General features: G+C 38.1%; 1 protein-coding gene across 1 annotated transcript; it reads right to left on the bottom strand.

Moving 5' to 3' along the window:
• Window positions 1–775: 775 nt before the first annotated feature.
• On the bottom strand, window positions 776–14,816 carry CDKN3 (cyclin dependent kinase inhibitor 3). The gene is made up of 8 exons (XM_081047964.1): window positions 14,736–14,816; window positions 12,587–12,669; window positions 11,224–11,279; window positions 10,666–10,710; window positions 8,052–8,274; window positions 4,599–4,630; window positions 2,839–2,942; window positions 776–956 (listed from the first exon to the last, which is right to left on the bottom strand). Exons 1-8 carry the CDS (start codon window positions 14,742–14,744, stop codon window positions 870–872), a joined length of 639 nt encoding a protein of 212 aa, XP_080904090.1. The 5' UTR covers window positions 14,745–14,816; the 3' UTR covers window positions 776–869.
• Between the last annotated feature and the right edge of the window lie 329 nt (window positions 14,817–15,145).

Here is a 15,145-nt window from a genome sequence, read left to right as displayed (position 1 = left end):
GTGATTACCAGTAGCCAAGTGATCCATGGACCTACCTTATGTGACGCTGAAACCACCAATGTCTGTTAAAACAGGTGGCTTTGACTCATTGTAGAATCCTGTCTATAATCCAAATGACTGCTTTTGGTAGCTCAATGTTGAATTTAAAGACAAAAAGACATGTTCAATAGCGTAAGGTAAGGTGAAGGAGAGAATCGGAGATGGTTAATCTATAGATACACGTACGTATTTTATAAAAGTGAAAAGGGGATTAAACATTTCGTGTAGTTTCTAGAGTGAAAAAAATGAATGCTCTGAAAACAGAACAGCTGTTTGAACTAATGTTTCCTTGTCTCTGAAATGTCCTAGCAAATGCTGGATAAATACCTGCTGGGGATGATCCGATAGGTGATTAGATAAATCATACTGCTCCTTACAATTTTGTATGTCTATGAAGTAGAAAAAACAGTAGGAGAGATTTTGGGAGAAATAAAGGGTGAAGGTTATTGAAATAATTTTAGCTTGGGTGCTTACACAAATTTTCATACTTATTACTATGTTGTATATCACCCAAAGTTACAAATAGGAAAAAGGAGGTAAAAGTGTGGTAAATAAATGCAGTCAACTATTTTTCCATATGCTTTTTCAGCATTATCTCCAGATACAATACACCAGAGCAGTCACTGCATTTCTAAAAAGGAAAATTATATAGCAATTTTTCTATCTCTTATAAGAGATGAAAAAGACACAAATTTGTCAATAAAAGCTTTAGGAATATCTGCACATAGACACATTCGCGTTGATAACACTAGAAGTTTAATAAAGATTACGTTAGAGAGCTCTTAAATCTCTGACATGGTCATATATATATATGCTGTTTGAAATTTTTTTTATCTAGATACAGATCTTGATAGTGAATCTCTTGATGATAGATGTGCAGCTAGTTTGTCCCGGAACTCGTGAAGATAATTATATTGCTGAAAAAAGTAAAGATCTATTGAAATACATTGTACAAAACTAGTTACTGTAGTAGTCACAATACTAGTAGGAATCAGGAATCAAAAATAATCTGCTAAGAGCAATTCTATATCCTCTTGGGTAGGGAAGCATTTGTATCATGGGGAAGCTGTATCGTTCAATAAAGCTGCATATAGTGTGAAAAACTATTGCTTTAAAAAATCTAGAAGTCAGAAGATAGCATGAAATACAGATGAATGTTTTATAAATCTGTAAAAATCCTTTTTTCCTTTACTGGCAGGAACAAATAAAATTAAAAATAGTACATGAAGGCATTCTTTTTTTTACTAATGAATTTTCCCTTGCGAGGTAAGTAAGGAGAAGGCACTCTGCGTAGCAATTAACAGCAGTCTATTCAAGAAAATCTATTTCTTAATTTAGAAGCCCTAGTTTTCTGCTTTTTGTGGTGACATATCCATTGGCATGATTTTCATACTAGACAATATTAAAAGTAAAATCTAAACATAAGCAAAATGAAAAAAGCTTTAAATAATTTATTTTGAGTTTTAATAGCTTCCTCGAAGATATTCTGCCAATAATCCCATCTCATCTCATTACTGAGGAGTTGAAACCTTACAAACTTAACATCAGCAGAAAGGAAAAGCCTGTTTTGCCACAGAATGCTGAGGTGAGAAACTGACAGAGCTCTTATTAATGTGGGCTTAATTCTCCAAGATTAAAACATGCATATGCACATGTGCTTGACCATGTATTTTGTTTCAAAGAGAGACTTGAGAACATCTTAAATTTGAAGCATCATTTGATTTTGATAGATAATAAGGGGAGCTCTGTTTTCAGAACCTGTTCAACGAAGCAGATCCTGTATGGATTGTTTTTTGAATGACCTATTTGAACATTGAGAACAGTCTACTTGGTGAGTTTTATCAGTTATAATCATTCACATTCATGACACTTGGTGAGACCCGAACCCCGGGAAGATGGAGTCTCCAGCTCAGGGAGCTGCCTAAGGCCTTTATTCTTTAATGCTCGATCCTGATTTCTAAAGCTGAGGCCAGGTGCTTGGGAAAGGAAGGCAAGTTAGCTCTATAGAGCTACAATTAAGTGAATCTGTGGAATCTTTTCATTAACATGATTAATACATATTAATATCCTGGGCATTGCTACTGCAGTATTTTTGAAGTGTTAAGGGGAAAGGAAATGTTGGAGATGACACCTTTGGCTATCCACAGTGAAAGACAATTAGCATTACTTTACATTTTTTGTATTACAGTCATCTTAATAGTGTTTTGGTTATGTAATCGGATGTTCATTAGATCTTTCTGGCCAAAAATCTACCCAAGAAACTACCAAGTTTATAGTAACTATTTTATTTTTCCAAGTGAGAGGATCTACTCCAGAATTGAACGGGGAAAAAATGAAGTCGTAGATCCTGGAGGAGTAAACTGGGACGTTCAAACTAGGAATTTAAGTCAGGAGTCTTTGCCCATAATAAACCATGATCAGAGGTAACCTACCTATATGGCGGGGCAAACTACTGATTACTTAATATGCGCTGCCCTGCAATGACCTGAAGCCCCAAGCTGCATTTCCTCATCCCTAGCTCAGCATGTCTTATATATCCACTTTCCCTCTCTGTCTCTGAACCTCTTGTGCATATGGAGTCTCTGACTCTCCTGTATGTGGGGTTCCCATGCACAAGAAATTTAATTTGATATTCCCTTGTCAGTCTGTCTCATGTTGATTTGATTATTTAACCAGGCAAAAGGAACCAGAGGAGGGAAGAAGGGGAGAGTCTTCCCTCTCCCCATAATGATGACTTAACACAATATTTATAACGGTCTGCCCCGTAACCACACCCCCATGAGAAGTCAGCCTCCTCACCTTTATGGTTTGTATGGCTCCAGATCCTCTGAGGTCTCTCAGGCTGTCTATGGCTTGCTGTGGTGACACTGTGTCAGACAGATATAATAGGAGACAAGCGGCTACTAACAACATGATAGAAAAATCGTATATTATTAAATAATTAATGATAGGGTAGAACATCTTATATTTAATTAGACTAAGGTTGGTACAGAAGACTGAGTTTAGTGTAACTGAAATGAATTAAAAGACTGAGGCTTTAGTATGTGTTTTTGACAGTTAAATTATGATTTTAAATGACAGGTTGAATTAAAGTTTTAACACTGGCTTCATTTTTTTTTTTTACATAGCTTTATTGAGTTACAATTCATATACCATAGAATTCATTCAAAGTATACAATTCAGTGGATTTTAGGGGATTCAGAGATACGTGCAGCCATCACCACGGTCAATTGTAGAACATTTTCATCACCTCAAAAAGCAACCCTGTACCCTTTCGCTGTCGTCCCCCAGCACCCTATCACCCTGCTCTAAGCAGCCAGTAACCTGCTTTCTGTCTGTGGATTTGCCTATGCTAGACGTTTCATACAAATGGAATCACATGTGGTCTTGGTGACTCGCTTTCACTTAGCACAATGTGTTCAAGATTCATACATACATACATACTGCGGCATGGATCAGTACTTCATTCCCTTTTATGGATGAATAATATACCATTGTGTGGATGTTAACATTTTGTTCATCTATTTGTCAACTGATGAACATTTAGATTGTTTCCATTTTTTGGCTGTTATGAATAATGCTGGTATAAATGTTCATCTACAAGTTTTTGTGTGGACATACGTTGTGATTTATTTTGGGTATATACCTAGGAATGGAATTGCTGGGTCATATGGTAACTCTATGTTTAACTGTTTGAGGAAGTACCACCAGACTATTTTTCCAAAGCAGCTGCACCAGCAGTATATAAAGGTTCCAATTTCTCCACATCCTCTCAAATGCTTATTTTGCATAATAGCTATCCTAATGGGTGTTAAGTGGTATCACATTGTGGCTTTGTTTTGCATTTCCCTGATGACTAATGATGTTGAGCATCTTTTCATGTGCTTATTGGTCATTTGTATATTTTGTTTGGAGAAATATCTTTTCATATCATTTGCCCATTTTTAAAAACTGGGTTGTCTTTCTTATTGAGTTGTAAGAGTTCTTTATGTATTCTAGGTGAGTTCCTTATCAGATACATGATTTGCAAATATTTCCCCCATTCTCTGGGTTGTCTTTTGATTCTGATAGTGTTCTTTGAAACACAAAAGTTTTTAATTTCCATACTGCCCAACACTAAAAGGAGTAACTGTTATTCCAGTGTGGCATTTCATTAACTTTTTTTTCCCTCTAACATTTTAAAAATCTAAAGTTAACATATTGTAATTAACTTTGGTTTTCATACTTATGTTACCTGTGGTTATTATGTAGAAGTTACTGTCAGTATTATAACACCTGCACAGGGAGAAAGTAGAAAACAAAACAAAACACAAGAATGCAGGTGCTAAGACTTGTAAATTGTGCAGAATCCTCAGAAACAATGCTGAAAACACCACCCACTCCTCTCCCAAGCTTCCTAGGAACACCAAATTTAGGGACTTAAATAATCCCTCGGGTCTTAGCAGACTTACTGTGTTTTGTTTCATTTTCATACAGTGAGTGTATGGACCAGAAACGGAGTTGGCCTACTTTGAAGTTAAAAAAACAACAAAACTGAATAATGAAAATATACTTCTTACCAAGACAAGATCTCCCAACTCCTCCGTAACAGCTGAAAGGGAAGTATAGGTTTGAAATTTGTACATTTTCACTCCATCCCAACAATTACAACTAAAGACTTGTTCTTTTTGCCTCTATTTCTAATTCTAATTCCTCGTACAGTGACTTGCACACTGAAATTATTAAGTAGTTTTGAATTAGTCAAGAGCAAAGTGTGCTTATTTATTTAAGGTTCTGAGCCCCTCTAAGGGTCAAGGTAGGCAGGGCCTTTTTAGCGACTTCTTTAAACTCCAGGACCCACAGCTGAGCTGTGGAACGTGTTACTAAGTAGATAGAAATCAGACTATTTTACAAACTGCCCCTTGGATTATTTCCCTCTGTCTGAACAAGGGAAATAGTGGTTATGACCAAGTACTGTCCGTATAGCAACTCTTCATTTATCTAAATAGCACAGAGGTAGCGTGTCACAGAAATTTAGAGCATGGGCTCCAGCAACCCACGGCTGGCTGAATCCTGGATCTGTCACTCATTAGATGCGTGCACCTAAGGAAAGTATTTCGCTCCTCTGGGTCTCGGCCTTTTCACCTATAAAATGTTGACAGCAATAGTACCTAGACCATACTGAGGACTGAATGAGGTCACATTTGCAAAGGGCTTAGATACCTTTGGCGCAGAGTAAGAAGCAAATGAATGTTAGCATTGTGAAGATATTAGTTCTGCATACCTGAGTTTTCCAGAAAAATGAAGATTAACCCTTAAAGCAACAAAACCATTCATTTTAATCATTTTCAAAGATCCTAAGCAATGTATCACGCACTTGCTAACGTTCTCAGAGGGTATACTGAACCTAACGCGATGCTGATGGCTTAACATGAACGTCAGTCACTGTAGCGGACTGTAGATGAAGCTGTAGATACAGGTCTCGTGATAGGACGTGAGACAGAGGACCAAACAGGTATGACCTCTAGATTCATGAGCTTGCTTTCTATAGTGTCCCAGATGTGAGCCTGTTCAGAGATGAGGCCCTACCTTAGAAAGGTAGAGAGAAAGCACTGTAGTGGCTTTCGGCAAGGTTAATACTATATACCTCTTATTTTTCCTACTCTGTCTGTTTGATTGATTCTTACTCATCCTTCAAAACCCAGCTCAAATTTCATTCACGGAAATGCCTTTGTGCCCCCACAGAAGCCATCGCTATCCTGTGTGCTGCATCTTAAACACACCTTGTACAAGTATTGCACTTACGTGACAGTGTTGTTAGAGGGTGGGGGCTGTCCCTCAGTGTGTGTGTTTTGTACTCAGTTTGGGACACAGTAGGTGTTACGGGTTGAATTGTGTCCCCCAAAAGATAATGTTGAAGTCCTAATCCCAGGTACTGTGAATGTGACCTGATTTGGAAATAGAGTCTTTGCAGATGTAACAAGTGAAGATGAGGTCATTAGGGTGGGCCCTAATCTAATCTGACAGGTGGCCTTATAAGAGGAAATACCACATGAAGACACAAACGCATGGGGAGAATCATGTTTTGACAGAAGCAGAGCCTGGACTGCTGCAGCCGCAAGCCAAGGAACACCGAGGACCTACTACCACCACCACCAGCTGGGGAGAGGCAGGGAAGTACTCGGTCTAGAGTCTCAGAGGGAGTGTGGCCGTTGGTTTTGATGTTGCGTTTCTAGCTTCCAGAACTGGGAGAGAATACATTTCTGTTGTTTATGCTACCCAGTATGTGGTACTTTGTTACAACAGCCCTAGGAAATGGTATAATATATTAGGCAAGCACTGTTCACTGCTTTTTATAAAGGAATGAAAATGTCCAGGGAGAACTGGTGAGAGACAGCATTTGCACACAGAAAAGACAGTCAGAATTGGTTTGAAAAATGGGTTCAAAAATTGGAAAATATTTTTCACTAGCTACATCTAATTATCTTACTTTTACCTATTTTACTTAAACTTATAAGAAAATTTAGTAGACTACTATTTATTCTAAAATTTGGCTTTTACAATCAGTAAAGCAATTAATAATTGCTTACAGTGAGAGACTGTGCTTTTTCTCTAGAGAAAGTTTGGAAACTGTAGACTGTAGAATGGCTTCTACCATGTTTCCCTGAAAATAAGACTAACCGGAAAATAAGCCCTAGCTTGCTTGTAATATAGGATTCTTGTAATATAAAATAAGCCCGACCGTATTTCCCCGAAAATAAGACCGGGTCTTACATTACTTTTCGTTCTAAAAGACGCATTCGGGCTTATTTTATATTACCAGCATCCTGAAAAAGCATGCTACGGCTTATTTTCCGGTTAGGTCTTATTTTCAGGGAAACACAGTAGTTCTTTATTCCCAACTCTGCAGGCTATAGTTCTCTGTATATCAGAGTTGAGTTTGGCCACAAACAGGTGGTTGGTTTGCCTTCAGAACAGGAGCTATGAGCATGAGGCCCCTAAGCTCTAGCTCGAAGGAGAGAAGTTGGCTAGGTGTGCCCTTTCCTTATGTGCCCTGAGATGACTTGGTTATTTGGTATAGTTGCATACTTTCTAGCTGAACACAATGACTTCAGGGACTTCAGGGCTTTTGAGGTATCAAACTATTTAGTTCCAGGAAGTGTATCTTGTTCCAGAAAGGACTAGGCAGCTTATTAGGATACAAAAAGTACAATCAGCGCAGAGAAGGACGAATTTGCTACCTGTGCTGGCCCTCTGCTGTCTTACTTCTGGCAGAGCATCTGTTGTTCTCACAGTACCATCTCTCATCTTTGCATTGCTACTGTCTGCTACTGGTTGTTACTCTCCTTTTCTCCAAGCTACATTTTTCTTCTCTCCTCATTTTTTTTCTTAACCCATTTTATTTTGTTTTAAACTTTCCTACCAGCAGCTTCTGTATGGCCAATGACAAACGATGAGTCCTTCTTTCATTCTGGTAGCAATTCATATCATCAAATGTAATTTTCAAGTCATATATTTTTTCTTTCTTAGCTCTATGATCTTTTTTTTTTTTTTTTTAAATTTGTTGGGGTGAGAATTGTTCAAGTCATAGTTTTAAGATTTCTATTACTCAGGGTTGATTTCTTCACTGCTAATTTTTAACAAATTGACTTTCTTGCTGTGGGAAGCAACTGAAAGGCTGACCAGTAAGTAAGGTTAACATGAGAATAATATCCCATCTTTTTGGGGGAGGGGGTGTCCCAAAATTATAGCTAAAAGTTAAGACAAAAGAAAAGAAATGAAAGTCTGTAATCCTAGTCTAAAATTTTCCAAATCTACTCATTTATTGTCCTTACTCTCCAAAAGCAGTAACAGCAAATATCTGAGTGCCTGCTCTGTACTAGACATCATGCTAATACTTTTCATGCGTTATCTATTTTTAATCCTTGCAACAAACTATAAGCTAAGTAATAACTGAAAAGGATGCAATAATTTGAGAAATCATTCTGACTGGGACATTTCTCATGTAATATAAAGAGAAAAGGAGAACTTACTGTATTAAGGTTTTTCGATTATTTTTAAGGCAGATTACAAGCTCTTCCATTATTTCACAGCAGCTGGCTATGTCAGGAGTTCCTCCATCTGGGATTGGATAATGATGAGTGATAATTCCATACTGCTGGTAGAGGTTCAAAAGGTTTGGGACTCTGTATTTTGACAGTTCCCCTCTGGTGCAGAAAACAAATATGTCTTGTATACCATAGCTCTTTAGTTCTTCTGCCAGTAGACCAAGATACACAGACATACATGTACAAAACATTACAAATTTAAATATGGTCAAGAGGGAGAATATGGAGTTAAATTTCTTTAGCTATACTAAGTAACAAATGATAATCTATAAATTTAGAGTGTTTATTGATAATCTAAAAAAAATATTGATCTGTCTTCAAACTAGGGTAAAAATCAAGTCACTAAGCACAAAATAGGATTTAGAAACATCTGAACTGAAAGGTGATTAAAATTAAACCTGACTTTATAATCAAAATTCTTCATACTGAATTTTAAGATGAGTCAATTAGATTTCTGTTCTTGGAAAAAAATGTTTACAGTGCTGCTTTAAAATAAATTTGAAAACATTTAATATTTCAAAATAAACTCTTAAGGAGGGATATCACTTTTTGTTTCTGTTTTCTTCTCACAAAATCAACCATGTTTGCTACTTTCATCACTCTGTTGTTTTGTTTTACCTTAAGCATTGTATTAATACATAACATTGCCAGCACGGCCATCAGAGCTCTTGTATTCTCTCTTACATTTGTTACCATACCACACCATCACATATTTATGTACTAGGTCTCAAGGAAAACATTAATTGTATTAGAGTTATGCAACTTAGCCACTTTCACTACAATGAATATGAACCAAGCAATAGTACCATAGGCCATTTTCTACACCAGAACTTTCTTATGGCAATATTCATTACAGAGCATCTGGTCCATATGAATAACTAATTCTGGTTGATCTGAGCCTCCTCTTCCCTCCCCGTCTCCTAAACCCAAGGACAATTAGCTATTTAAGTACAAAGTGCCTTTGATCATGAACCTCTAGATTTGCACTTGAAATGTGGCTAGGCCAAATTGAGATGTTTTCTAAGTATAAAATACGTATCTGATTTCAAGGATTAAGTACAAAAAAACCCCTATCTCATTAATAACTTGTTTTCTAATCAAAACCCATTGAAATGATACTCTTTAGGCTATATTAGGTTAAATAAAAAATATGAATTTCACCTGTTTTTACTTTTTTTATGTGGCAACTAGAAAATGTAAAGTTATACATATGGCTTCTATTAGTGGCTCCCATTATATTTCTGTTGGACAGTGTTGCTTTAGATAATACTATTATATTTTTGGATTTCTAAAAGGATTTGACCTGTTAACATACGTAACCGTTTTGAAGAGCAGGTAATTTTCTATTTGCCTCTTGTACACTTTGAATCATTTCCATTCTACAGTAGTTTTCAAACTTCCCTAGAAAGGACTCTGAAGAGGGACCACAGGAACCGCTCAGGGTGATTCCAGGCCTCATCCATCAAACATTGTCACCTGTTTTATGAATTGGATTCCATTTAAAATTTCATTGGAAAATAAGAGGTTTAGTAAAATATTGGAAACCTCTTTTATAGAAGGTACTAAATGAACAGGGCTTTCCAAAATGTACAAGCTTGGTTTTTGAACCAATGATTTGCATTAGATTTTGTGTATGACTTAAATGTTCTCCTCATGGAAATTTCCTTCCATGGTGGGTGTCTCTATATAACAAAATCTTTACAAATACTACAAGGGTCAACTCATCTATTAGCCTCTTTGAGTCTTTGTTGGGAGGTAGGGAATACTTTAGAGAAAGTACATCAGCAAATTGGTATTCATAAACAACCAGGAAAACATTTTAAGATTTACAAAATCTATACCAGTCAGAATCAAGCAATATATACATTTTTACTTTGATGTTTTATAAGGACATTGGTAGGACTACTAGCTTTGAGATATTCCAGGCAAACCAGAATAAACTATTTAGAAAATTCAAGTTTTTTAGTATCATGCAATATGTAAATTCCAAATTGGGATAGATTATCAGGATGTTTCTGGGAATTATTAGACTTGAGGGTGTAGTGGTATGCCCTTGGACATGAAAAGATCAGACAGCGCTCCATCTTCCCCACCGAGATGCTGGTGGGGAATTTTTCTCTCCAGGATGGACAATTTCATTGCCACCTCTAGGTTCCCACCTCAGGCTTAATTTCTGCTACCACAGTCGAGTCTGTAAAGAGCAGCATGTTCAAAGATTTGGAGAGTGCAATGTCTATTTACAAGTTTTCTATTTACAAACTTTTCTCTCTGCAACTTATACATTCTGAACTCATATGCAGTTTCTATATGTAACTACAACAATCAGCGAAAAGCAGCAGCATGTTTAGTAAATGGTGAGTTCTCTGTGCCCGTCACAAATACCTCTTCACATAGTAGAACAAGTCTATAGTTTGAAATTTTACAAAATATCAAACATGTATTTGGTATGTTGAGAAGAGACTATAATTTGTTCTTTTTGACAGATTTTCAGTGTTATTAAAAAAAACCTATTAATACGGTTGTTTCATACTATACCCACCTGTATCTTTTTGGATATTTCTTCTAATATCTTTAAATTTACAACCTATAAGTAATAAGAAAAGTGAAAAAGATAGTTTTAGGTAATATATAACAAGTATATCTAAATACATATATAGCTACTTTAGAAAATCATTCCACATGATCATTTATATGATTAAATTCCATTTTGAATGTGAATTTCAATTTCTTATATCCTTAGGAATATAATCCAGGGATTTATAGATCCCACTTGAAGGAACCCCTAACCCAAGGATTTTTTTATTCTGTGTCCTTTCTGTAATAATTACCCAGCTATAGTCCTCAGCATCACATTGTACCCCAGTGTTTACGTTTTATTAAGACAGGTAAATCAGAAATGTAGAACTGTGAATGTGGATCTGGAAGGCTTGAAGAGTTGATAAAGTTCCCTTTATCTATGACCCACCATGAGGGCTTCCCATGCTGATGGTCTGTGACAATTCTCCTATTGCTCAGAATGATGTGTTAGCTGACAAAACAACAACAACAACAAAACCTTTAAATATATTAATAAGAAGCCAACTGTAGTGTTACCCACCTGGAAGAGCACATAAACCGAGAAACTGAGAACAATTCACTCGTGACAGGGGTAGCCTGAAAAGAATAAAACTTTATCAAGTTTAGTTCCGTTTTTAAAAGGTTATAAATGGAAATTCAATTTAACAAATGTGTCTGCTTACCACTGAACATGGGTGTTTTAAAGTTTTATAGTAGTGACAAAACAAAGATTCATAATTAAATATCAATGTGTTGGTTACAAAAAGGCCTAAAAAGACTGGAAGTTTTGAAACAGAGACATCATTTGCTATGTTACAATTTAAGTCTTAAAAGTGGCAGGTTAATTTAAACTTACCTTAAAAATAATAATGCCTAGATTGCCTATAGCTATTATAAAGTGTACTTAAGTTACCCTGTGGTATGTTACCTGAGGTTTTTTTGTCTTAGTAACCTTAGGAAATGAACTGGAAAATGACCACGTGACAATTTCATCCCAAGCATTCATTCTACATTACTATTTTAAGATTTCTTTGTAGACCTTCCTTAAACAGATATAATTTCATATGATAAAAACCATAGGCCACCCATCTTTGTTGTAATGGATTTGAATAAAAATGAAATAATTTCAAGAAATCATGTTCCCAGTTTTCAGTACTCAGGGACAAAGCGGGCAGAGGCTCACCTTGTCTGCAAGACAGAAGATGAGTTTAGAGGAAAATAGAGGGCAGCATATAAATACCACCCGAATTTGAAAGACGAGTTTTGAGTTTAAAAGGGGAGTTAGAAAGGGCAATGAAAGATAATTGTTATTTAATGGCAAAACAAAAACCTTCAGAACAACACACTCTTTTTCTCTTCCTATAATAGGGAACGTTGCTTTCTTAGATTATTACAATTACATGGATGAGAGAAAGCATTTGATTGTTGGTTATAGAGAATCTTGTATAACCAACCATAAGTCACTGCCAAGATTTGGAAGCCAATTTTATATAGAAACATTAGTTTTTGTTATTGTATCTATGGTATGTGGCTTTTTTCTTAAACAGTGTCTGCTGATAAATGCATTACTATGGCAAGTTCTAAGATTTGACTAAATGATAAACAATTAAATATCTCATCCTATGTTTGATACACTATGCTTTTGTCATAAAAGAATAAGTAGGTTTTGGTACTAAATGGGAGATCATTATATTCCTATGTCAGCTCCTTACTTACTTGTTTCTACTATGGTTTTCTCAGGGCATAAAGAAGGACCCATCCTCCAAAAAGCCTAATTCTATCATAGATAGTAAATAAAACATGGAGTTAGATAATCCTTTAAGATTAGAATTATACAATCAGTGGAAGAAAATCATGAAACAGTTTCAATATGTGGACTACAAAGATCAGAAATGTTAACATACCATGATATCTGAATTGGAGTCTGTTCATCTTCAATAGGCTCTTCATCTGATGAGTCAAACTCACTTGTTTGCAATGAACCAGGCTTCAAAAGAAATCAGTTATGTTAAATAAATGTAAAGAATATTCACATATAGTCTAATTATAGCTGATCTTTGCTTACACACACACTAAATGCATATTTGCAATTTATTCAATCTGGAATATCAGAGACATCAGCAATATCAATAGTAAATTATTGCTATTTGCCACCTCACAGCACTATACACTTACAGCACATATAGTGTAAAGAGAGTTGGATTGGAAATTTGGAACTATAAAGTGAGGAGGTTTGTTCATTCACAAACATTTCTTGGACACCTTCATTTGTCAAGGTTTGGAGAGCGAAGATCCACAAATAGCCTACCTTCCATATAGTTGGAGACACAGATGTGTGTACAGATTGCAGAAGAAAGTTGTAAGTGCTAAAATGGAAGCATAATCTATGTATTTTTGAGCAGAAAAGGGAATGACTAAGGGTGCTAGAGAAAGCTTTACAGAGAAGATATATTCGCTGGGTTTTGAAGAATAAACAGGAGGTTTTAGGCAGATAGGGAAGATGTTAAGGCAATTAAGGCAAAATGAGAAAGGGCTTGTGTATTTAGGAACTGTGTTAGAGCAGAGACGAAGCTAGAGATGTAGTTTTGCCTAGCCCATTTCTCAAAAAATGGCCCCATACAGCCTAATAATTTGGCTGGGGGAGCGAAGGAGTATAGGTGGAATAACCTGGCCCCAACTTTGTGAATCATTGGATTAGAGAGATTGAGATGGACTCTATGTTGATCTAAGGAGTTGGAACTCAATCCTGCAGGCAATAAAAAACACATCTTCTACTCCCTAGTTGGAACCAACAGACATAAGACGCCGGAGAGGCAAATGGAGATCAATATATTAGTTTTATTACTGAGCATCAAATGGAGGATATGGCTTTAAATCTGTGGTGAGGTGGGCTTTTCAATTCTTCACTCCAGAATTGGATTTATCCACCCAGTAAGAGGCAGCCAATGACAACCCAGAGCTCAGTGTGGCAGAGAGCACTACATACTCTCTATGTAGAGACCAGGGAAAAAAGGGTACAGCTACTTGTGTTCAGCTCCTCCCAAACTTGAGGATCAGATCACTCACTTTTCCCTTTCTGGGGACAAATAGAGAAAGAGGTCAGGAGGGAAAAACAACTGGTGTCCCTCCATGTGATAACATGGGGATTAGTTCATTGTAACCACCGAATGTCCTTTCTAGTTCTGAAGCTATATTCTCTAATTGTCTTGTTTGTTATTACAAGATCATATTACAGAGGCAAATGAGGCTACCGGATTTGAGTTGCTTTGGATCTCTCTGTATTATTATTACTAACTCAACTCAAATGAAGGCCCTTCAATAAGGTTGTCAACCTTGGTGATGGGTGATGTGAGTCAGGTAGGGTTTCAGCTCCTTGCATCTGGTTTTTCTTTTTCTCTTTCTCTTTAAAGCAGTTTTGATGATTCGAGGTTTTCAACTTGTGTGGCTCACTCACTCAGGCTGTTTTAGCCAGGTTTACAAATCCTAAATTGGACGTTTCCGCTTTCCAGGGCTCAGGGATTCTGAACCCCAGGGAAAGGCACACAGTGCCATCTGGCCCTGGGGGGCGGGGGGATGACAGTGGTGACAACACCTATAAGCGGGGGTTGGCAATCGTCTTTCATGAAATTTTCCTCGTCCATGGTGAGGATCCTCCCCAGGGTCCACTGGGCAGCCCTGGACAACCTTTGAGGCTGTGATATCAGGCAGACTGAGCCACAGAAACAAACTCTCTAAGCCTCAGTTTCCTCTGTAAAACGGGGCTCAGCCCTCTCTGGCAGGGCTGTCGTGAGGCTTAGGAGACCCCGCAGGCGACAGCACATAGCCCACAGCAGGCGCACAGCAAATGTCCATCTTCCCCTCGTCCGCCACCGACCCCGTGTTTTCACAGCCATCGCTCTCTCCAGTCCTAGGAAGCGCCACCTCCCCCAGCCGAGACGGCTGTTCAGAGAGGCATTCCGCGACTGAGCCCGGCCAGTCCCCGGGCCCACGAAATGGCCTTAGGACCTCTCGCGTCCCTGAAGCTGCGCTCCTCCGAGCCTCGACCCAACTCACCGGCTTCATCGCTGGCCTCCCCACGTCGCGACCGGCCACCGCCTCCCCGGGGCAGCACCCGCGTCTCAGCTGCCCCGCGCCGAGCCCGACCCTGCGCTCAGCTCATTGGCACATCCTTCTGTGAGGTGGAGCGCGGCGTCTTCTAGGCACCAATCACACCCGCTCCCCGTTTCGTACTCCGCCCCGGGAGGCCCTGGCTCGGCCTCATTGGTTCCTAGGTGGCTTTTGAAAGACGCGCGGGAGGAGAGCCCCGCTGAATTTTGATTGGCGGAGAGGGCGTCCAACTCACGCCAGTTGGAATCGTGGAGGGGGCGGGGAGCGGGGCGGAGCGAAAGTCTAAACGCAGCCGCAGCGCTTTGCGGATGCTGGAAAGGGTTGCTGCCTCATGGCAGGACTTCTGAGTGGCATCA

This window comes from Rhinolophus hipposideros (genome assembly GCF_964194185.1).
Source record: "Rhinolophus hipposideros genome assembly, chromosome: 5".
In the NCBI taxonomy this organism is placed as follows: domain Eukaryota; kingdom Metazoa; phylum Chordata; class Mammalia; order Chiroptera; family Rhinolophidae; genus Rhinolophus; species Rhinolophus hipposideros.
This window is presented reverse-complemented; position numbering and strand designations above follow the sequence as displayed.